The 23,810-nt window shown below is 40.6% G+C and overlaps 2 protein-coding genes across 3 annotated transcripts; both read left to right on the forward strand.

Moving 5' to 3' along the window:
• Positions 1-1,953: 1,953 nt before the first annotated feature.
• On the forward strand, positions 1,954-8,879 carry rnf126 (ring finger protein 126). Its single transcript, XM_004067687.4, has 9 exons — positions 1,954-2,355; positions 4,331-4,389; positions 4,674-4,734; positions 5,130-5,365; positions 5,475-5,543; positions 6,346-6,415; positions 6,503-6,596; positions 7,507-7,622; positions 7,730-8,879. The coding sequence occupies exons 1-9, from the start codon at positions 2,275-2,277 to the stop codon at positions 7,904-7,906; spliced, it is 963 nt and encodes a 320-aa protein (XP_004067735.1). The 5' UTR covers positions 1,954-2,274; the 3' UTR covers positions 7,907-8,879.
• Positions 8,880-12,274: 3,395 nt separating this feature from the next.
• Positions 12,275-23,810, forward strand: bsg (basigin (Ok blood group)). 2 transcript variants are annotated; one of them, XM_023954098.1, is made up of 9 exons: positions 12,275-12,486; positions 14,158-14,508; positions 17,002-17,167; positions 19,519-19,607; positions 20,039-20,175; positions 20,241-20,517; positions 22,331-22,343; positions 22,416-22,480; positions 22,891-23,810. In XM_023954098.1, exons 1-8 carry the CDS (start codon positions 12,423-12,425, stop codon positions 22,474-22,476), a joined length of 1,158 nt encoding a protein of 385 aa, XP_023809866.1. In that variant the 5' UTR covers positions 12,275-12,422; the 3' UTR covers positions 22,477-22,480; positions 22,891-23,810. The 2 variants fall into 2 exon arrangements, with proteins under 2 accessions (XP_023809866.1, XP_004067736.1); XM_004067688.4 differs by having other exon boundaries at positions 12,276-12,486; positions 22,319-22,343.

A 23,810-nucleotide genomic window follows, 5' to 3' on the forward strand; every position in this document is an offset into this window, starting at 1 on the left:
TATGTGTTTGTGACCAAAGGTTTCACACTAAAATCCTGCTACAACGCTTGGAAATGGGATTAGAAGATGGACGGTTTGATGAAAGGCTTGGCTCATCTTTGTGATGTTCTGCCAAGATCAGACTGTTGACATGTTTACATCCAGCAGCCTTCAGTCGTGTTATTCTCATCATCCATAACTGAGGAAAAAGGATTATCTTAAATGGAAATCCAGAGCCGGAAACGAAGCAAACATCAGTCATTTCGTTTTTTAGTATTTCTGCTGTTTGATCACTGAAGCTGTAACCAAATTGAGCTTTTTTCCAGAGACCAACAAAAGTTCAGTCAGTTTGTGAGAAACCAAACTATTTCTTTTGGAAACACTTGTTTTTATTTTTTTAACTGAGATGTTTGTGTTAAAAAATAATTATAGTACATTAGTAAACCGGAAATGTGCGTTTTCCTGAAAAATTTAACTTTTTAAAAACACCTGAGTGATTCCTGCTGAGCTTTCATGTCCAACCAAACGGTAACGAGACAAAATGGATCCTTTTTTTAAAAGGCATCCCTTTGTTCACGAGGAATAAAAACACAGTCATGTAACTTCAGCGGAGAGACATAAAACACTGTTCTGGTTTTGTTATCACTGTTATGTAAGATTAACATATTTATATACATTATTTGTTTACAGTGCTCAGATAGTTTACTTCCACTGACAGGAAAACAAAAGCTTTGCACCTTTGGCTAATATTACAGCCTGTATTTGAACGCACCACTTGATGCACAAACGTAGTAGGTTCCGTATGAGGTTCCATTTGTGCCAAAAATATGAAAATACTTTTTCGCGTCCACTGTCTCTGTCTTTGGTCCATTGTCTATGTCAACTGAACGTGTTTTTGCGTCCACTGTCTATGTTTTGGGTCCATTCTCTAAGTCTATTAAACAAGTTCATTGAACATTGGTTCATGTCTATGTACTACTAACTAATATCTTCTGCATGCCCATGCTTCTTTGATTACTACTTTGTATTTGCTTTGTGATGTATATGCTTGCTTCATGCCTAAAACTTTGCATTTCTCTTTATAATTGTTGTTTCCCCATGTCGTCTCATTACGGAGTCAGAAAAGTCCTTAGCAGCCGTTACTAGTGTCGTTTGCTACGTCGTTTGCTACGTCATTTCCCCGTGTCGTCAGGAAAATCCTGACCGTGCTAGTGTTGTTAGCTACGGCTTTTCCCCATGTCGTGTCTTAAGATCTTGTCGTATTTCAAATTTTACCAAAGTTGTCTGAAAAGTCCTTTGTACGGCCGGTAGATTGTTTCCTGTACTACCACGGAACGAAACACGTTTAAAAAAAAAAACCTTTATTGATATTCCTGCGGTAGGACAGGAAACAATTTACCGGCCGTTCAAAGGGCTTGTCTGACGACTTTGGCAAAATTTGAAAAACTACAAGATCTAACGACGACGTCGTAGCTAACGAAACTAGCAACAGTTGCTAAGGACTTTCCTGACGATATAGTGAGACGACAGGGGGTAAAGACAATAACAAAGACAAATGCAAAGTTTTAAACGTAACGCATGAACCAATGTTCAATGAATTCATTCAGTAGACATAGACAATGGGCCAAAGACATTGACAGTGGACGCAAAAAACAAATTTTTTGGCACAAACGGAACCTCATACTATATACAAAACTGGGTGTCAGGAGGACACAATATAAAAAAAAAGAAACTCCTAAACAAAGGAGTTGTTAAACTCTCTCAGAACTAAACAGTTTATTTTATTGTGTTAACTATTGAACACCTAATCAGTGTAAATTAGACAGGTAAACTTGTTTATGTAAGATGCAGGAACTCCTCAAATTCTCAGTGTTCTAGCACCACCTGCTGTTAAAGTCTCGTACAGCACAAATACACGAAAACACGTTTCATTTCCCATGTTTATATTATTATTATTATTATTATTTCCCCAGTCACTTAGATTTGCTCAAATTTTTTTCAACATAAACAATGACTTTTGGGACCACTTTTTAGTCTGGTAAAAGTATTTACTAATATTCATTGAGATTCTGAAGTTCTTCCCGTTTCTGTCACGGGGGTGTATAATGTCGTCTAAATGCATCTGTAGCTGGATCTTAATCATTGCAGAATATAAATGTACGGAAATCCTACTTTGGTCAGGCATTATTATTAAAACTCTTGACAATCACATGACTCTCCGTTGTTCGCGAGAATGAAGATTGTGCTTTACACCGCTCCGTAGTCCTTCCGTTTCAGCCCATATAGTGACTAAAGATGGCGGAAGCTCCTCCATGGCCTAGCCCTAGCCGGTTCTTCTGTCACAGATGCTCAGCAGAGATCAGTCCTCGACTCCCTGTAAGTACCGTGGATAGAAAGAACACAAACCACGACTGAAGAAAATACGAAACTCGTCAGAAAAGTTTATCCTTCACTTTGTAGAAATATCGTTTCATCGAGACAGTCGTTAGCATGCTAGCAGTAGACTAGCAGATCTTCCCTTCTCGGGTTCATCATATTTCTGACATTTATTCTGTTGATCTCGTGCACATACAATAAGCAGACCAATATCTCTGTATTTTGATAAAAATAACACGTCGACCATGTTTTTGTTTTGTTTTTTGTTTGTTGCCGTGCTGTCTTTAACATTGTAGTTAGTTACGGCTAGGAAAAAAAAGCGGATCATCAGATCATGACATTTATTTGTTTGGAACGAAAGCTAACGGACAGTAGTATGTTTTAATTCCGGGGTCTTTGTTTCCCTGCACCTGGTGGGACTAACAATAAACCCGTAACAAAGCCGTTGTAAGCGGCGGACCTGCCAGTTGTCTGCAGCTGGAAACATCTGTTCTTTGGGTCTAAATTTAAGGAGCTCCGTAAGCAGCTGGTACAGGTTTCTGCTGAAGAAGAAGAGTTTGTGTATTTGTCAAAGGAAAAGAAGAACATGTTAAATACAAGTTCAGCTTTTATTGTCATCCCAATCAAGAAAGGAAACATGGCACAAAAAGAGTGACGTCATGACGACGTTAGTGTTTTGTTGGATGGAGACTGACAGGTGGAACCAGCAACACCTCCATCACTATCTGACATCCCAGGAGGAACCTGGACCCCACAGATTCTGTCTAATCTCATCACTTTTTGAAGAAAATCCTAATCTTGTTAAAGATGAAGACATTCAGATGCTTTTACTGAATTTAGGTTTCAGTGCTGATGCGATCAGAGGGTTCATCTGCAGGGTCAAACTAAAGAAACGAAATGTAAAGCAGCTACAAAAGCTGGCAGAGATATTCACCATCAGAATGAAAAGTCAGGGATTACTAATCTCCTCAGGATGCCGTGGTCCTGCTTTAAATGATGAAGTGTTTTATTATCAGAATGGCTGGAGCTGACTTCATCCCAGGTTTTAAACGGTTGTGATTTAAAGTTCGGATAAAGATGACGGAGAATCCAAGTGAAATTTTGAACACAACATATACAACCTGAGAGCATCTCAGTTTAGTGATTCACTGTTAGTAAAGTTAGCTGCAGATGAGTGCAAAAGTCCAAAACAGGTCCAGTTTTGTTCTGAAGGTGGGTAAAGTACACTTTGTCTTGACTTAGAGCAGACTTTGCCATGGTTTTGCACTACGTGGTCTCTTTTCCCCCCCTGTAAACGTTTTGTTTCTTGATTCCACCGTTTCTATAAAACCCTGGAGAGCCACACAGCTGTCCTGTGTGGAGGGAAATGTGTCGAGAGTTCCATGTTTTTCTTGTGTTCTCTGAAGAACCCACAGTGTCAAACTTCACCACTGTTTTGTTTTTCTTTTTCAAACTTTATTTATTTCGTCAATTTTTTTAAATTTTTTGGCTGCTGTTTATTGCTGCTGGTTTAAAAAACATTTAAGCGGATAAGAACATTTTTCTCAGGTTTTTCAGGGTTAAGCTCGAATATTCATATCCACCGTGAGGACGAGTTTTTGTCGTCATTATGGAAACACATAACATTTTTGGGAAAAGGCTTCACTTATGTTAGAAATTAGAATCTTGATGAAGCTGTGTGTGGCCTTTTCTTAGTTGTTTAAATTCACGTCTTAATTATTTTATTATCGTCTTTTGACAAATGTTTAGTTTTTTTCCCATTTTAGCCACATTTCTTTCTCATTCAATCATCTTCTGTTCACACTGCAGCTATAAGAACACATGAAACAGAAAAAACCACCAGTATAATATTTTCTAAATGAGTTGGGTTTTTCTATTTTAATGCAGGTATAGTACACAGTAATTCCATGTTTATTGAGGAGGAGCGGTAGCATCAATTCCTAGTGATTCTGGTTGAATTTTGTTGGGTTTGCAGGAGTATACGTGTCCCAGATGTGAGTCTGGCTTCATTGAGGAGCTGCTGGATGAAAGGAGGTGAGTTGATGGAGTTCAGTCCAGCAGAGTCTCCTTTTCATTGAGGCTCCGCACATAATGGGCTCATGTATGTGCTTTGAGTTTAAAGTTACCAGTGATTAACCAAGATGAAACCATAATAATTCCGTCTCACTGAAACCAAATGTTTGTATGCGTTTGAATAATTACAAAAATGGGCACAAAAATGCTCTTAAATCGTTGTAACTGTAAGTTGGTTGAAGTTTTCTTGTAACATTAGAAAGTAGAAAGTCTGAACATAACTGTCAACTATTTGTCCCCTTTAGTGCCGACAATGGCTCCATGTCCACAATCTCCAGCGGGCCCCAGAATCAACAACCTTTTGAGGTTTCTAATCTGATCTTTACTCAGACTCTGTGTTTTTCGCCTCAGTCTGACTCTGTTATGCACTCTGTTGTGTAATCGAGTCAGCGTTTTTGAAAGCCGCTTCTATTGACGCCTGTGCTTATCCAGTTTGTGAAATGGTGGGGAACGTCACAGTTTCGGCTATCTTAGACTGCGGGGATGTTTAAAATGCAGTGTGGGGAGTTGCTGTTAGCTTCATGTGACTGCAGTGGAAAAGGTTTTTATGGAAACATAAAGCCAACCTCAAATGCTAGCTGGTGTAGATGTGGAGTTTGCAGTGATGATCAGAAAAAACATTTTTTCAAATATTTGTGGTGATGTGGAAACCTTCAGAGCGAGTTTCTTAGTCTGTCTGCATCGTTATGTTTGCTTCCCAGAATGTGGACCAGCACTTATTCACATTCCCATCAGGCTACGGTCAGTTTTCCCTCAGCGTTTTTGACGACAGCTTTGACTTCGGTGGGGGACTTAGACCAGAAGACAACAGGGATGCTGAGAACCGCCGTGAACAGGAAACGGCATCACGGCAACGATACGGTGCTAGACAACCCAGAACTCGTCACAGTGCACGACGACAAACCGGGAGGCATGAGGGAGTTCCTACTTTAGAAGGGTTAGAGCTGCTCTGTGACCAACATTTTGACCTTTATTTAAACTGAAATGGTTCTTTGCAACAGTGTAAATCCTGCTTCGTTAACCTGAAATTGTTTTATTCTCTGTAGGATCATTCAGCAGTTAGTAAATGGAATAATTGCACCCACTGCAATGCCAAATATAGGTGTGGGACCCTGGTGAGTTCTGGAATCTCATGGATAAAAACGTTGAGGTCAAATCAGGATCAGCTTGAAGGGAATGAAAACACAGATTGTAAATTTAACATAAAATTAAAAAATTGATGTTAACCCTTGTGCTATCTTAGATGACCCCACCCTTACATTGACATGTTCTCCCTACCATGACAAAGGTGGAAAGATTTCATGGAATCCATGGACACCAGTGAAGATCACAAATCATTGAAGAAAAAAGGTTCAGAGCACTGTCTAGTGGGTCTAGATGACCCCAATCCCAATGTTAAAGTGCATAGGATACCACAAGGGTTACACTGGAAAGTGCACATTGTAAATTTGAAAGAAGAACAAATATGAACTTACAACTGTTTCCAAATAAAAAAAGTTTCTGATGTCAGCATAACCTCTGGGTCTCCATGTCGTGTCCCGGTGGCCAATGGGCTCAAATCCCCGCCCCCACGTAAAATTCACATTCTGAATTGAAACGGTAAAAAGTGAAGGACAGAAAAAAAAATACAAAACGTAGCTGTAATAAATACACATTTTTCATTGGGTAACAGTTTTAGGTTTATAGTTTATTATTCCGATATTTTTTTGAATTTACGATTTTTCATTTTAAATTTTCCATATTTATGTCAATGTGTACGTTCAAGTTTAAAACTTTTTTCAACTTTTTTATTTTAATTTTAAATTTACAATCTTGTTTTGTGTTTCCTTTAAGTCGATCCTGATTTGACCCCATAAAAACTAACAAATGAACTCTGACCTGCAAACATGTTTGGTTTCTTCTGATGTCTTGTTTTAGGGGAATTCTTCATTCAAATCCTATGGACTATGCCTGGGGGGCCAACGGCCTTGATGCTATTATAACACAGGTATTCTTTCGTGAGAATTCTCCATAAAGTATATTGGATGCGCTGCATGAAGGCGATGGAATCAGCTTCTCATGTTCTCTTCTTTAGTTATTAAACCAGTTTGAGAACACGGGTCCCCCGCCTGCTGATCGGGATAAAATCAAAAGTCTTCCTACAGTTCAGGTCACCGATGAGCATGTTGGTAAGTAGAAACAGAACAAGCTGCAGGTTACAGCCCATAACTTTTTTCCACACTCATTTATATAAATGTCCCACCGTTGTTTTAGAGGTGAAAGCCACAGAGTTTTGTTTTGCTATTCAATCCTTACATCTCGGGATGTCCCGACCCGAACACGTATTTTCAGCCTCAAGCAAAATCAGAGGTTGGGATCAAACGGGGATCGGATATTTATCTTATTCTCATTTTTAAAAGCATTTCCAAAGAAAAAAGTATTGCTTTTTCCATTTTAATTTTGGATGAGAATGAAACAGAGAGACGGCAATGGGACTGCTGCTAAGGGACCGTGTACAAAGTGAAAGCTCCAGGAAAAACCTGATCCACAAAAAACAGTTCTTAAAGTCTCAAAAACAACCAAAAAGAATAAATGGTTCCATTGGTATGAGTGAGTCAGGAAGACATTACATTCATGCAACAACAATGATGTTAAAAGAAAGTTATTTTCAGTTTTAATGGAGATATGAATCAAAACTGTTCTATAGTTGTGAAGATCCTAAAGCTACAGTCACCAAACTTTCTCACTTGAGTAATTATCACCTATTTCTACTAGTTAATAATTAACCATGTTTCTTTGATTGTTCAAGCTACTTCCTAAAAGTGCTCTGTTTGAGCGTTTTAAAAGAAGGTAAATAAAATAAAAACAGGAAAACCTGGATCTGTTTCTTGTACTCGTGTTACAAAAGTATTCGATCAGAACTCGGCATGGTCAGATTCTCTAAATCAATCAATCGCAGTTGTGGTCATTTCCACATCATTTATTTTATTTTGAAGGGTGTGAGTTCTTATGGGATAAAGGAAAGGAAGAAAGTTCTGAGCTGTTGGGTTTTTGTTGGGTGTAACCGTATGTAATGTGAGCGTGTATTGTGGCTTTCAGCCTCTGGACTCGAGTGCCCGGTGTGCAAAGAAGATTACTGTGTTGGAGAAAATGTGAGGCAGCTCCCGTGTAATCACATGTTCCACAATGACTGCATAGTCCCCTGGCTGGAGCAGGTATGAGACATGACCCACTGCCTTCTCACCTGCAGTAAGCGTCTGCCTCCGTGTGTGCTGAGGGGGAAAAATGAGCCGCGACACTAAAACCTGTTTATTTTCTCCAGCATGACACGTGTCCGGTGTGCAGGAAGAGCTTAAGCGGGCAGAACACGGCAACAAACCCTCCAGATCTATCAGGGATGAACTTTACCACCTCCCCTTCATCCTCCTCCTCCTCCTCCTCCTCCACCCCTCAGTCATCGACGTCCACCAGCAATGAGAATTCCACGGATAACTCATAGACAGGGTTTTGGTTGTGCGTCCCTGTGAGTTTCCAGCTCCGACCGAGTCTCCCCCATGCGAGGCTGCGGCCCTCCCCCCAGCATCTCGCTACAACAACCCGGCCCGATGCAGGGGGAAGCGATACATCTCGCTATGTATCTCTGGTGGTTGCTGTGCCCCCACCTTCATCAGGAATGTGAACAGTGGAAGGGCGGAGGCCGGGAATGCGACCTCCGACAGTGAAGATGTGGAGAAGCACGGACCCTCGGTGAGGATCGGTTTGCTTGAAGCCCCTCACAAGGAGAGAAAATGAAAAAAAAAATCCAAAGGTAGAAGACTAGAAACAACACAGCAAGCGATTAATCATTTTCTTTATTGGAAGGGGGCTCACTTTTGGCAGTGGTGCAGAAAAACGTGGTTCTTCTTTTTTTGTTTTAAGGCAGTTAGATCTGGCAGAGTGGTTACGTGCATCATCATCCTCTGAACTTTGTTTCCAGTCCCTGATTTCATTACTTTGTTTTAAAGACCCATTTGATGTTTTTAGATGACCTAACCGATACCATTGTTTCCACTAGATCGCATTTATTTTTGTTTAAGTTACATTTGCAAATTGCAAAATGAATCTAAAATGTAATAAAAGCATTCAACTTTCTCAGATTGCACCTGGAAAAACGTCACAGCATTTTAGTTGGACGACAGCTTCTGAAATTTCTAAGACAAAATTAATTATTTTCCTTACTAAACCGTTTTGAAATGAAATCATTGGGTGCTCATTGCACGTCTGTTATGGCCATGATGCTTTTTAGATCAGCTTTTTGGAGCGTGATCACAGTCAAATCTGTGGAAAGATAGCCCGCTCAAACAAATCAATAGAAAACATGCTTTTATGTATTTATTTTCTGAGGGCAGGATTGTTTTCCACTCTAATGGTGTTTCTTTTGATGCATTGCAGAGCTGCACAGCAGCTGGGAACAATAAACACTTTAGCGAACACTTGTGGACTTTCAATGGATAAGAAGGTTTTCAGGTCATGGTCCTTCAAAGGGAGAACTGCACGAGTAAACAAGCTCCGTCTGAAATCCGTCACTGCCGTTCGGGTTTGTTCTACATCAAGAGGAGAATTACATTTTACTTCCATTCATTGTTCAGCCGTGAGGGTGTTTCTGCTCTGCATTGTGCCTCTCTGGTACCCCGGGGTTTTAGCATCAAAGGCCTGAGTCTCAGGATTGTTCTTAGGAGTGGGGGGGCAGGTTTGATTTAGAGACTTGGGGAGGTAACTTGACAATGTAAATCTCCAACCAAACTTTATTTATAAAGCACTTTAACAATTAGTGATGAATTGCACCTTATTGTGAGACTTTGTCACCATTTTTAAGCTACGAATAAGACCGCAGTTAGTGACCAAAACATGGACTTTTGTTTATTCAGAAGAGAATAAGGATTGTAAGGGCTGCTGTGATGAAAGATGTTCAAAGGTTAGGATTCCCATCATTCCTTGCATGTTCATCCATTTGCTCTCATGACAGCCATTTTATTAGGGAATGAATGTGCCATCAGTCAGTCATCTACAGTATGCGGTCAGCAGGACCTATAGATTCAGGTCATCTCTCTCTCTCTAGTTACCTGCAGGTGATTTCCCTCAATTAAATGTTTTTCTTTTTGACAGATGAATAGAGGTCAAACATTTTTATCATCAAAATAACTGCAGATTAAAATGTGGAAAGCTGAAATAAGGAGATTTCTTTAAGGAGATTTATTTTCTTAAGCTCACAGGGCAATGTATAAAAACACATGGTATTCTTATTGGGTTTTTTCTTCTTAAATAAATGACATCAAAAATGCAAATGGGTACGTGTGAAAACTCCAGGCAGTTTATATTGTTTTATTCAATTCCAAAGAGTTTAAAGTCCCACTTTGATCATCTTTTGATGAATTTTGAAATTGTTCCTAGTAGATTTTTAATTATGTTGATGCTGTTTATACCCAAAATCTAAAAACCTGTGTTGTTTTCAAGAACATAGTTTCTGCAAAGTGACAGAAGTTCATCAAATATTCATCAGAGTTGTGGGAGGGACGGTTTGCCCAGAGCAAGTCCACTTACCATTCACCTGTTGCTGAGAGCTCTCTGTTTACATGCTCTCCTGCTAGCTCACAGCCCCAAGCTAACATTAGTGCAATACATACAGCGAGCAATATCAGGGGGTATTTCAGAAAGCAGGTTAATGCTAGCTCCCGCAGTAAGTTTGAGGCTAAAGAAGTACAACCACTGCTTTCGGTTCCAAAAACAGAGGTATGTTTCAGGATATGTCAAGTTGCCATAGCAACTCAAGCTCTTAACATAACCTGGTCTGGAGCAGGTTTAGTTGAAGGTTAGTTTGTTGTCAGAGAGGTGAAGCAGCATGGCGTGTCCATTTGAAGATGATTTAGTGGATGAAGAAGCTCAGATAATACTTTTTCCACCGTGAGAGGGTGATTACACCACATATGGATGTTGGAAAAATAAACTTTTTTACTTTGCTCTGACTTAATTATTTGCTTTAGTTAAGATAAATCAATTCTAGTTAAGTCATCTTAAAAATAACACATAGTTATCAGACATTTATTTTGCTTTCATTCAAATCAATTCAATTAAGTAGATCTAACTTTGGTGCTGCTGTTAGATCGACACCGCAAGGGATTGTGGGATACCATTCCCTTTGCCTGTCTGGACGGATTTGGGTTTGAGTGTTGATTTTTGACCAAATGTGTTTAGTTGTTTAGCTGTTTTGCACAGTTATTTGTACTGTTATATTGAATCCTTTCTGCACCATGAGTGAGAGGGAGGGAGAGGATGATGAGTTTATATAGCACCCCTACTTTGTCGCGGTGTAACGAATAATTCAGAGGCATGAATATTCCTTGTGATTTATATGTATTTTTTTCATTCATTTTATTGTTATAAAAATGAGTATATCTGCAGGCTCAAATTTAGACATTTGAGAGTTCAAGAATTACAATAAATGAAGATTATTATTTGAATTGGAGTAATATTACATTTAGTTAGATAAAAATGTAAATTTGAGTTGTAAAAAAATATTGAGTTGGATAGACGTAAGAAATTAGGTTGAATAAATTTAACTCAATTACTTGTAACCAATTGAATTAATTTAAGTTGGATAAGTTATATATGCGTCACAATGAAAATTAGATCAGAAACTCTTGTGTTTACTTTGTCCATTCTTTTTCTCCAAGCAGAAACTCTTTCTTTTGCTGATGCAGCCGTATTAATTTATTGATGGACGTATAATAATCTTCATACGCCGTCAGTAAAATCTCAGACTCCGTCTCACTGAAGTACAGCGCTCTCTTTTTTTTCTCCACGCCTTTCCATGGTGACTCCGGAAATCGGCGATCCATTGAGAATGACTTTATGTACTTGACGTGCACGTGCGTTAACCCAGGGTTACCAAGTCAAGCGTAATTACGCCAACTCATATCCGGTCTTTTGGAACCGACATACCCAGAGTAAGCAAGTTCAGGCGGATTTCAGCCAGAGTTCAGGATTAAAGTCAGGATAGTTTAAACATGCTTTCTGGAATTCCCCCCAGGGGTATCAAACCCCTGGTATGGAGGGCTGGTCTGCTGCTAGTATTCCAGAAATCCTGCCTTATCTGCTACTGATTAACCTGTATCAGGTGTGTTTAGCCAATTTGAAGCTTCACTGACAAGTTGGATGGAAACCATGTTGGACACCGTCCCTCGAGGGCTGAATTCTGACACCCCTGCCTTAGAGGAAACAATTAACCAGTGTGGACTGTGAGAGAAAATTGGAGAAAACCCACGCATGCGCGGGGAGAGCATGCTAACTCCACACAGAAAGGTCACAACCGGGATTCAAACGGGGCCTTCTAGATATGAGGCGAGAGCCACTACACTACCATGTAGTCCAGCTTGTGGCGTGCCCAGCGTATTTTCTACGTCAACACAATTTTTTTTCAACTGCTTTTTTCTCGCCTGCTGTTGATTCACAACGATTTGAAACAAGAACAAAACAAAATACTCAGCACTGCAATTCTAATCTTAATTTTCTTTCTATGCGTCCTTCGTCATCAGAAAAATACTATAAGAGCATGTTAAAACACAATTTTCATCGGAGTGGGTCTTTCAAAGGTTTTAAACTTGATTTGTTCTGAAGCCTTCAATCTGAACGCCGCGGTTTAACCTCGCCTGACAGTTTCCAGGGTCTACGGTTCGCTTGTTTTATTTTTTTTAATAAACTTTATTATTCAACACAAATAGAACAAATATGTATGGTTCGCTTACACAAACAAAAAAAAGGCAAAAACACGAAACTTATAGGATTTCAAAGCCACACCCACTATGATGACGTCACGCATACGTGCTGGTAAGGGCGTGTCCGTTAAGTCATAGGAGAGGACGAAGTCTGCGGAGTGGTCTGCCGGCTCTGCCCGTTGGACGTTAGACTCACTGTGGAAGGAGGCTGAGCTGACCGACCGTCTCGATTCTTTGGTCGGACTAGAGTTTCCGCAGTAGACCATGAAGTTCTTGTGGGCCGTCACCGCCCTCCTTCTGGGCTGTTGTCGCGCTAACGCCGCCACAGGTAAAAAAGTCATGTCGGCCATGTTGACTTTGCCCTACCGCTAACATTTCATGTTTTTTTCTGACTTTAGCAGTTTAAATTTCCGATGTTATACCAGCTAGACATCTGTATTAAACCTGTAGAATCCCCACCGTGGGGCTGTACGGTTTGGACACATTGTTCCCTAGAGACCGGTTCTATAAAATCGACGTTTCGGCTAGCAAGACATTAGCTAGTTGTTGTTGGCGACCCAGAAAAATTTTCTGTCTGTTTGTTGATTAAAATGAATTTTAGATGTATTTTGTTGTCAGAATGCCTTACGTAATGGCCTATGTGGTACATGGAATATTTAACACCAACATGTTTGGTATCACGTGAGCGTCCGGTGTATTCGTAATTGCGTAATGTTTGAAGTGATTATCGTTATTAAATGGCGACCATTCGCTGTGGATTCGATGAAAGCGGCATATTAAGGACGACGGTCACGCGGTATTTGTCTCGCGCGCTCCTCCACCGGCGTCCGGGGAGGTGTTCTCGGACTCCCGACTCATGTCCGAACGAAAACCGATCCAAACAAACAAAACGTTCGTGTTTTTCCCAGAGGATCAATCTGTGTCCGTTTGGTACTCTGGTTAACATTTTCATTATTTAAACTAGGAAAAGAACCGTAATTCTTCATCGGGCACCCTATCTTTTAATAGTTTGCAGTGTTAGGCACAAAACTAGCATCTGAAGCATTCTCCTTTAAAGTTAAACCTGGATAAACGAAGTCTGCTGCTCTCTGGTAGGAGATTTTTTTTTTTTTTACACGGCATATCTAAATAAAGCTTTGTTATAAATGGCATTGTCAAGATTGAGGAGTGAATGTTGTGTGGGCTATATTTAATTTGAACTTTTAAAAAAAGCCTTTGCTGTGAAGGTGACCTTTCAACAGCAGGAAGCCATTACAAGTGTAGTTTGTTGAATGGGGGGTGTTAAGACAATAACCAGCATTACCACACCCTCTCAACAGCTCCAGTTTGTCTGTTTTGCCCCAAAGATGAGATTCGTCAGCAGATGACTTGGTTTTCTTATTAATCCCCACACAGGAATGTGGTCACGCTCTGCAGACTGAGCTCCTCCCCTCATTTTCTGTTGTTCTCAAACCTTTCACTCAGATCTCAGATGATGTTTTCTGCAGCCTCATCTTCAAAATATTTAATTATAAACCAGAATGTGTCGTCTGCAGTCTCCACGCTCAGATATGCTCCAAACAGAGCCCCCATTCAGTTGATGAACAATCCTGTTAACCTACTTTAAGTTCCTCGGTCCAGCTCAGTAAATGTGCTTCCTACATTTTTCTCTGTTTACCTTTTTGTTTAGTCATTGAGTGAATGCTCTGTTGCTACCATTCTTGTCATATATATTTTAGGGATGATCATCAAGCTCTTTGTGCTCATTACCATAATTATCTGTTTTTTATTTATTTATCCTATATTGATGTCTGCTTTGATCATTCCAAATTTAGTCAGATGAATCAGTCAATGTGATAAAATTTCCTTATTCATCTGTCTGCTGTCATATTTTCATTTTAACATTTTTTCTTTCTCTTTCTGTATTCTTTTTCTTCCCTAACATTTCATTTTTATCATCCGCCCATTTGAACTCATCACTTTCTAAATTCATCTGCTTGCTGGGTCTGCTGCTAATCAGCGGGTTTTATCCGATCCCCCCTGTCTCAAATGAAACTGATCGATGCCAGTGCAGAGCTGCATTGTGAGGTGATAGGGTACCCCATACCAGAAGTTCAGTGGTGGTTTGTTGAAGGGGAAGAGTCCAACGAGACTTTCACCCAGCTGTTTGATGGGGCTCATAACAACCGTGTAAAAATCAACGCCACATATATCGAACACGCCGCAAGCACCATTCACCTCACCAGACTTTCCCTTGAGGACACGGGCACGTACGAGTGTCGTGCCTCCAACGACCCCGACCGCAATGATCTGAAGAAGACTCCAAAAATCAAGTGGATCCGCTCGCAGGCAAACATTATTGTGATTGAAAGTGAGTGACAGAAGAACCCCGAGGAGAGTCGGGTCAGAGTGGTCATATCTGCATTAGTGAAGTTGTGGACCTCTTAGATCCTGTCCACACAACTGTCCTGTTGTCTGGTCCAGTTCCCTCCCTTCCCTTCATCTAGTGTGTTCTCCCCTCTCCAAAAGCACAACAGCTCTCCTGTAGAAGGTGAAAGTGGCCAAAAAACCTGTTCTGGCTGATCCTTTATCACCCGACGCGAACGTTTTCTTCCTTCAACCTGATGCCTTAAGTAACCCTTCCTACAAATTTTTATATCTTTTTCCATAAATAAAATCTATGAAACACTGGACTGAGGTGGAAATTTGGCAGTTTCAGTGATGAAAGTCTTCCGGGAATTCCCGGAAATCCGGGTTTTTGAGCAAACCGAACGTACTTTCCGGGAAATAAAGACCTGATCTCTACGGACAAATCGCTTTCCGGATTAAAAAATGGTCTGAAATCAGCTAATTTTAGCTTTATTTTCTATATTTCTCCGCAGATCGCTTCCTCTATGGTCGTGGCCATCTCTCGTCTTCCCGGCCTAATTGACCAATGACGGGACGTTTTAGTTGCTTTCGGATGCGTCGACGGGTCTGATTGGCTCTGTCTGCACCACGTGGTCAGCGTGACTTGCTTCCCTAGAGACCAAAACTGGCGGACCCACGCTAAACTTTCACAAACACATCTGAAGAGTTTGCGATCAAATTTGTGTTAAAATAATGGCAGGCATCGTCATTATTGAGCGTGCTCACGACCTCAGTTGTGAGAAGACGATAAAAAACAAATTGAAGTGGTCTTGGCTGGAAAAAAAAAAAAGATTTTTAAGGTAGTGTAGGTCAAATACTTTTTTGTGTAAAATAATCTCAAAACCACATTTTGAAATAATTTCAATTTTAGTTTTGAGTTTCAGTTTTTATTTTGAATACATTTCTTTATCTAATTTATTTGTATTTCCTAATTACCACGATTTAGTTCAGTATAGTTGACATTCTTCTTCTTCTTCCACTTTCGGCTTCTCCCATCAGGGGTCGCCACAGCGAACAAGTCGCATGGTAAATTTGGCAATGTTTTACGCCGGATGCCCTTCCTGACGCAACCTTCTCAAACTGGGCTTGGAACCGGCAAAGGTAGAGAAGGGAACAGGGAGCAGCCCGGAGTCGAACCCGGGTTTCACGGACGGAAGGCGCCACAAACCATAGTTGACATTAATTATAAGTATTTGATGGTTTGGACCCGCACTCCCTTAAAAAATAATGTTTACAATGTTTAGCTTAGTTTGTATGTTTGTTTTGATATTTCCCAGATTACTTAGTATTGGTGTTAAAGAATTGATGTATTATGTTATAGAATTATAGTTTAAAGCAGATCCCATATTTTGATGTAATTATAGTTTGAGAAAACAGTGCAAGTGGATGTTGTACATCAGTCATTTCTAAAGCAGAAATAATGTATAAATAACTGAGGTATTTTCATAGAATATCATAGTTACTGGTGTTCTTTTTGCCATTTGGGGCTTTGATGTTACTATATTTTAGCAATTGTATGTTTTGCAGCTTTAAGGAAAAGCGTAGATTGTAGGATTGTGTTACTTTGAGCAATTTTCCAAATTCTTTTTTAGGACCAGCAAGTCTTTAATGGAGAGTCAAACTAGGGGTTTGAATGACAAATCATGATGCTCCAATTAGTCTTAGTTTCTTGATAAAGAAGTGAATAACTAGCTGCCAGAATGCACCAGAATGCATCTAAGACCACGTATTTTTCCAAAATTTCGCTCTGTGCCCGCCATATCGCTCAAAGAAAAGTTCAGGGATTTTTTCCTTGCCTGACTTTCATCACTGCAGTTTGTTAAAGTAAAACGCATACTTTTGATGTTTTAAAAACAAAAGTTGTTAAATGTCTAGATTTACGCTGCTGTTAGGTGGAAAAGGTTCTTTTCCTCTTACTAACACTGGAAACGTTCCTTTTTCCTCTGCTTATAGACATTTTTCTAGTTTAGATTCCCATTAGCTCAGAAGAAGACAACAGACTGTAAAATATGTGCATCCACACAGCATTTTTCTTTCTGTCTTCCCGCTTGTATTTGAAATAAAACATTTGATTTAAGGTTAAATTGCTGTGCTGTAACCTCTACTGTTTAGCAAACTTTGTTGCTTCTTCTGCATGTATTGAAGACACCTCACACACACACCCTCGTGACCCTTCTGTAGCATTGTTTCCACTTCCCTTTTTGTTTTGTCATCAACTGGAGAAAGCTCGTCACTTGGAGGAGCTTTCTCCATCTCCTCCTTTGAGTAGAATAGGATGAATAGCAACAACCGTCTGTTGTGGCCCATATTTACACATTAGTTACTGTAAATATGGAACGATTTGGAACGGCCAATGCTTGTGTTTAACAACATTCACGTGGGTGACATAAATGGTGATTATACAGCTGTGTATGGAGCTGTTTTATATGGTCTTTTTTTGTTTTGTTTTGTGAAGAGCCACGTATCTTGAAATCTCCTGATGTGGTCAACCAGACTTCTGCCAGTCTCAGCTGCAACTTGACCAGCACTAGCCTCCAAAGTTCTGGATCCTTCTGGACGCACAACGGCAAACTCATTGATGGTTCAAAGTCTGCTTCTGCTACTAATTATGCAGTTCATCGGTAAGAAAATGCAGCAGCTAAAAGCTGAATGGGAAGATGTGCAGTTTCTCTTGTCATTGAATTTCCTGTCCAACTGAAATGGTTTACAAAAACGCATTCCTTCAACGAGAATGTATACTTTCTAGACTTTCTCTCTCATCAAAGTGCTGTTGCATCATCTAGTTTTCTATCTCTGGTTTGCTGCTCCCAACTATTCTGCCTCTGGTTGCATCCATGATGTATAGATGGACCGTGAAGACATTCGGCTTCACTCCAGGGCAAAGGGCGCCAATTTTTTTCCTGACCTTAATTTCCTATTTACATAACAAAAAGGCTTACTATAAGTACACTATATTTGTGTTTTAAGCCGAAGGGAAAAAAATACTGTTTGAAAAAGATCGTATTTCTGATGTAGAAATCGTGCTAGGTGAGCCACTGCGGCAATTTTTAATGACTTCCTGTCGCTCTGCAGAAACTCTTACATTTGGACCAAAAACACCACACTCATGGTAAAAAGACAACTGAGATCACTTTGAAAATTAGGGGTGTAACAGTACAAGTTAAGCTGAACTGTTTCGGTATGGCACGTTTTTGTCCGTGCCCTATACTCTGCACGACCCCATGCAGTCTCAAAGAGCATACAAGCTGTTTTTTTTAACTTTTTTGAAATTTTGAACACATACAAACTTCGTAACAACATTAACGTCACTTCTCTTCACAGCTCCCTGTCTAAAGGCCCGTACACACCGGGATGAATATTCGCCAGGCGTTATTCGCCAGCGTTTTTCGCCACGTCTTTTGTGTTCACACCCAGGCGATTTTCGCTGACGATGAGCCGAGCGTGCATGAACATGCAATTTCCTTCCCTGACATTAGATGGCGCTTAATGTAAACAGAAATACTCCTGTACACAAGGTGGCGCTGCGCAACTTTAGGCTTCTTAAAGTCGCTTTTCACTCAGAAGAAGAGAGCAAGTATTTACGCGCTAGTCAGAATAATAAAAAGAAAACATGAATATTTCAAGCACCAGTAGCTCCAACTGGTACTTGGTAAGGGATATTTAAGAATGTCCGTCATTATTTCTTCGCGGCAGTGTAGACGCTACTTGACGTCTATCTTCTTCGCTGGTATGTGTGCTCAGCAAGGCAGTTTTGTGTTTGAGCGCCCCCAAGTTGTGTTTTACTGTAACTTCAGAAGCCCCAGACACGTGTGCAAAAGCGCCATTCTCATTGGTCGAATAGATGTCGCGTCGAAAAAACAAACAAACCCGAGGCGTTTTTTTTTTTGACGCTTTGACGCGTGGCGTTTTTTCGCGTCGGTGTGCACACTCACATTGGTGCCCTTTGTTTATTCACGAGGCGTTAAACGTCCCGGTGTGAACGGGCCTTTATGGTGAGGGATTCAACACACAAGATACCACACTTCCTATGAGTCTTAGTGGCTATAGGCGGGGCTAACCCCCAGGTCGCCACAGTATTATCCTTGCACAGAGGCGCAACTAATGTTAGCCGTGAGTTTCTGCAAAGATGCTATTAGGTGACGGACAGTAAGCATGTCAACATATGGCTAATGCAGATGTGAGGCCAGAGATGAGCACCCCCCCCCCCCCCCCCCCATCTCCTTACGCTCCCCGGTGTGGGAGCACTTTGGCTTTGTTTTCAGCATCCATGAAAGGAAAAGACAATTGGATAAGTCGAATGCTGTGTGTTGACATTGTTATACAAAGATGGCGTATGCCACAGTAACACATCTAATCTGCATCACCTGACTGTAACAATTGGGTGTACAGGAAAGAAAATGTGAAAGTTAAATTGATTTTTTTCTCAGGCCACTGTTGGGTATCCAAAGCTGTTGGTTCCTGACAGCTAATAGTTGTATTATTTTGTATAGTAGATCACCTACATGGGACAACTTTGTTATGTAAAACCAATAAATGCATTTTTTTGTACCAAAAAATACAAAAATGTCCTGAACCGAGACCTATGAAATTCTGAACCAATCCAAATTGAGATTTTAGTGTACTGTTACATCACTATTGAAAATAGATGGTAGTGGGTTCTTAAAACCCTGCCGAACTTAATTGAGCAATATGAACCGCCTAGAGTTTTCACACGTACCCATTTGCATCTTAATTTAATAAAAAAGAAACAAAACAAATGTTTTTTTCTACATCGCCCTGTGCTTTCAAGAAAATGAATGAAATCTAGTAAACAACCAATTTATTTATTTCATTAGTTTAACCAAGACTCTAGTGTTCTTGTTTTGTGGTTATTCCTCCCCAACCCACACTATTTGTCCGTTACAAACAAGTTGCCAGATTCATGAAGAGACCCCACTTTAAGGTTTTAATGATGTTTTTCTTCTCTCCCTAGTTTGGACAAGATCTCTCATGCTCAGACTGGAATGTATGAATGTGTGTTCGAGACTGAACCTCAGGTGAAAGATGTGATTGAGGTCAAAAGTAAGTCCACATAAAATACACCGTTACTTCTGACCTCTTTGGGGTTACATTTATTTCCATTTTAGTTTATTGGTTTTCAGACTTTAGTTGGGGCTTGAGCATGCACCTCCAGAATCTTTGTTGTTCAAGGACAACATACATGTACTCCACTGTTTTCAACGTTATTGTTGGAGGTTTGAAGTAAAGAGCTGCTTTGCTGCTCGGATGTTTTCTTCGGGTTTTCAACCGCTTGGACAACATATGTTGCCAGAAAAGAATTTTACCGGTAGTCCTGTCATTAACAGTCATGTATTCCTCAAAGCTTTGCAGCTTCACATTCTTCACTGGGCGGCACATGACTGCCTCCCCAACAAAACCATGTTAGGCTTTGTTATGTTGGCTGTGGATAAACAGATATAACATTGTGTTTGGTTGATCTTAACTCTTCGCAGATGCCCCACATGTGTCTGCCTACAAACACTCGGAACACGGCAGTGAGAATGACAAGGGGGTGATGACCTGTGTGGGTCATGGTTACCCGCTGCCCACTGATTGGGTCTGGTTCAAACAAGAGGATGGCGAGCAGACGGTGTGTAGCTGCAACCTATGAGCCTAGTGTTGTGACTGCAGTACTAACTCCAACTTAACCCGCAGTTGATTAGCAACGGCACCAGTGACAGATACGAGATAAAGAGCACCCCCAACAAGACGGTGCTGACCATCAATGATCTGAACATCGAGACGGACATTGGAAACTACATCTGTGCTGGAACCAATGAAGTCGGCACGAACACGGACAAAATCTACCTGCGTGTGCGCAGTCGCCTGGCTGCTCTGTGGCCCTTCCTCGGGATTGTTGCTGAGGTCATCATCCTCGTGACCATCATCTTCATTTATGAGAAAAGGAGAAAGCCCGATGAGGTTAATGATGGTATGTAGAAGCATGCTATTTCACATGACCATAAAACAGTTTGCTTCATGTCATTTTAATGGGTGTCCAGCACCAAATGAGCTAGATTAAACCCCTCTCATCTACATGTGTTGTTGAAGCAAAACTTTATTTTATTTTCCAACTGACACTATTAAACAGTCATTCCAAACACTTTAGCTGTTTGCCAGCAGCAGATTTCTCTTTCTAGTCTCATGTTGAACAGTTTTGTCTGATTCCGTTATCATCTGTCCACTGTATGCTGAAGATTCTGTACTGTTGGAACATGATGGTCCTGGACATGACATCAGTCCACAGCTGGTGATCACACAGTGATGCTCAGTTTCCTAAAAGGTTCCCTATGGCTCCACCTATCTGAGATCTGATCGTATGTAAGAACTAGACTGAGTGTGGATCCCCCTCCCCCCAATAGAAAACTTACTTCTGGCTCCAACCAAATGAGGTCAGTTTAGTTGCTATGATTTTTGTGAGACCCGTCAGTGAGGAGAAATTGATCTGAGTCGGTCTGAGTTACCGTTTCTTTGACAACCACCCTCTCCAATCAGAAGTAATTTGGAAGGCGACACCCCCACAACTTGAAAGCAGGCTTCACCAAATCTGTGAAACGTGGGGGCCAGCAGGCTCCACCTACCTTTATTGAGGCATTTGATTGGTCAGTTTTTTTACTTGAATAACTTGAACTACAGAAAAAAAAGGTTATCGAGAAGATGTTTATTAAATAAGGTATCGGAGCCAGAATGGTTCTTCTGAAAATGACTAACAGCTGTTTACTTGTCTATAGAAGTCTATGGGACGCCAGGGGGAAGGAGTCACTCAGTCCAGCTCTCATATACTGATCTTGTTCAGCAGGAAGCATTTGTTGAAAGTATTTTTTTGAAGTGGTGGGTTTTTACTCTGAAACTCAGCATTTCCCCCCGTTATTCTCAGAAACACATTTTACATTTGAGGTCATGTGACCTGTTACTTCTGGGTTTCATTTTTCCTCCAAAGTACATCTCAGAAATTGGCTTTGAAACGATCTATTCTAGATTTTCTTTGATTTATATTTTGGCTTCTCTGTTCGCTGCTGATTTTGCATTTTGGTAAGTGAACAAACTGCATGTCAGACTGAAGTGGTTGAGCTGAGGTGAGGATGTGAGGCTATGGGAGTCTTACCTGCTTTCATAGTAACCACTTCTAAGACGCTTGAAGGTCCAGTCACTCTTTCACTGGCCCCGAATCCTGCTGGAAAGCAAGCTTCAGTCTGCACCTTCGGCCACAAATAAAGTTCATGTTTGAGCCAATGAAAGAGTCGGATAAGCCACCTCGACTAAGTTTGGGTTAACCGGTTAGGTTGGCGTGGAGGGGTGTGGTCAGAGGATTGCATGCCCTCTGCATCTTCAGCCTAATGCATGTCAAACGACGGCAGACCTGAGGTTGATCTCTGCTGTCTCATTCATCCTTTTGGTTTCACAGAAGATTGTTTTCCTGAAGCTCTCACTGTGAATGCTCACATCAGGACCTGTTTGTTTCTACCTGCTTACCTGGTTTAGGTTAACCTTCTCGTACTCTGCAGCATTGTCATGTGCTTGCATTGCATGAGTCATTGTGATCAAGGACCAACTGGAGGTTTCATTCAAAGACTTCAACTTCCTCATATTATAGACTCTTCTGGTCATGTTTACCTTTAGCGCACCTGGTGGGCATGCTTCTACCATGTAGCTGAAAGATTTCATCTCTGCATTATGCTTTCACAATGGTTTTCCACAGTCATGTAAGCTTTTCTTTTTGTTTTTTTGTACAGACGATGACTCAGGAGCTGCTCCCCTGTAAGTACATTTGAACGGTTCATTTGTCGTCTTTTTTTTATTAATTGAAATAATGTGAGTTTTGCTTTTCAGGAAAAGCAATTCCAATGCCAACCACAAAGACAAGAACGTGCGGCAAAGAAACTCCAACTAAGAAGGTGTGGAGTGAGTCTGAAGGCTAAAACCCTTAAATATTGCTTTGTGTCTCTTTTTAAAGTCTCTCTCCAGTTGAATTTTGATCTATTTTCTAAGCTTGCAGATGTGTTTTTAGGCTTTATAAAAAAATCTGCAATGTTCTAGGACATAGTTTCAGCAGAATGGCAGGAAAATAGTAATTGACCTCTGAGTTGTGGGCGGAGCTTTTGGCGCACCTCATGGCCGGCCCAGCATATTCTCTACGTCACACATACGACCTTTCCAATGGCATTTTTTTCGTCTGCTCCTCGTTCACGATTTGACCAAAGAAATGCCCAGAAATGTAGTTTTCAGCTTCATTTTCATTAGTGACTCTTTAACCTCGTTGTATAAATGGTGATGTGGATCATCTGAATCGTCTTCTCTCTTTCAGACGGAGCTGCAGTCACAGCAAGGAGTCGCCTTCTGTGGCATTAACATGTGCTCGCTGCTCATGTTAATGCGAGTACCCGGAGGTTGGATGTTCATGTTGGAGAATCCTTTTTTTAGTTTTTATTATTTTAACCACATTGTGAAAATAATGTGACTTTCTGCTTCAGGCTGTTTGGCAAATATTGCATGAATCGAAACGCCATGTCACGTGTAAAAATCATTAAGATTCGGGTTTGAGGAGTGCTTAGTTTGTGATGCTTTTATTGTGGTGGATCCTGAACTATCTCCGCCGTTGCTTTTTAGCGTCGCTCATTTCCTGCCTGGAAAAGTCCTCGGAGAGATTACGAAACTTTTGTAAGAATATTAATTGCTCTGTCGTAGTTCAACACTGCCAGTCCAGCAGGAAGTGGTGGAGAGTATTTTATTTAGCATGAGATGTAACCCGGAGCCACTGCGGACTTCCTGTAGTAAAACGTTATTTTGCCTTAACAAGCGCTGTGTGGTTTAGTTTGGTAACCTGTTACCTGGTAAAGGTTTCACTTTATTCAGATGCTGCAATCACTGACATTTGGGTTTTGAGTTTTTTTTTCAGGAAAAGGAATTTTCTAATCGTTTTTCTTTTTACAATAAACTCCTTTTTTTTGTTTTGTTTTTTTCTTTTCTCTGATTTGCGTCAATAAACGACTACGGACCAAGAGGTGGATCTGTTGCTTCTGTAGACGTGTGTGAAGCCGCAGAGAACTGAAACGTTTGATGTTTTAAACCCGTCTGTTCTATTCACTGTAGATATTTGGAAGCCATATATTCCATTTGAACTAATGAGTGTTGTAATTGATGTTAGAAGAGCAGCCGTGAAAATTGTTGTACCTTCATCTACTGTACAACCTTCACAAACTGAAATAAAGGTATTAACGGAAACTC

Source organism: Oryzias latipes, chromosome 4 (assembly GCF_002234675.1).
Source record: "Oryzias latipes chromosome 4, ASM223467v1".
NCBI lineage: Eukaryota > Metazoa > Chordata > Actinopteri > Beloniformes > Adrianichthyidae > Oryzias > Oryzias latipes.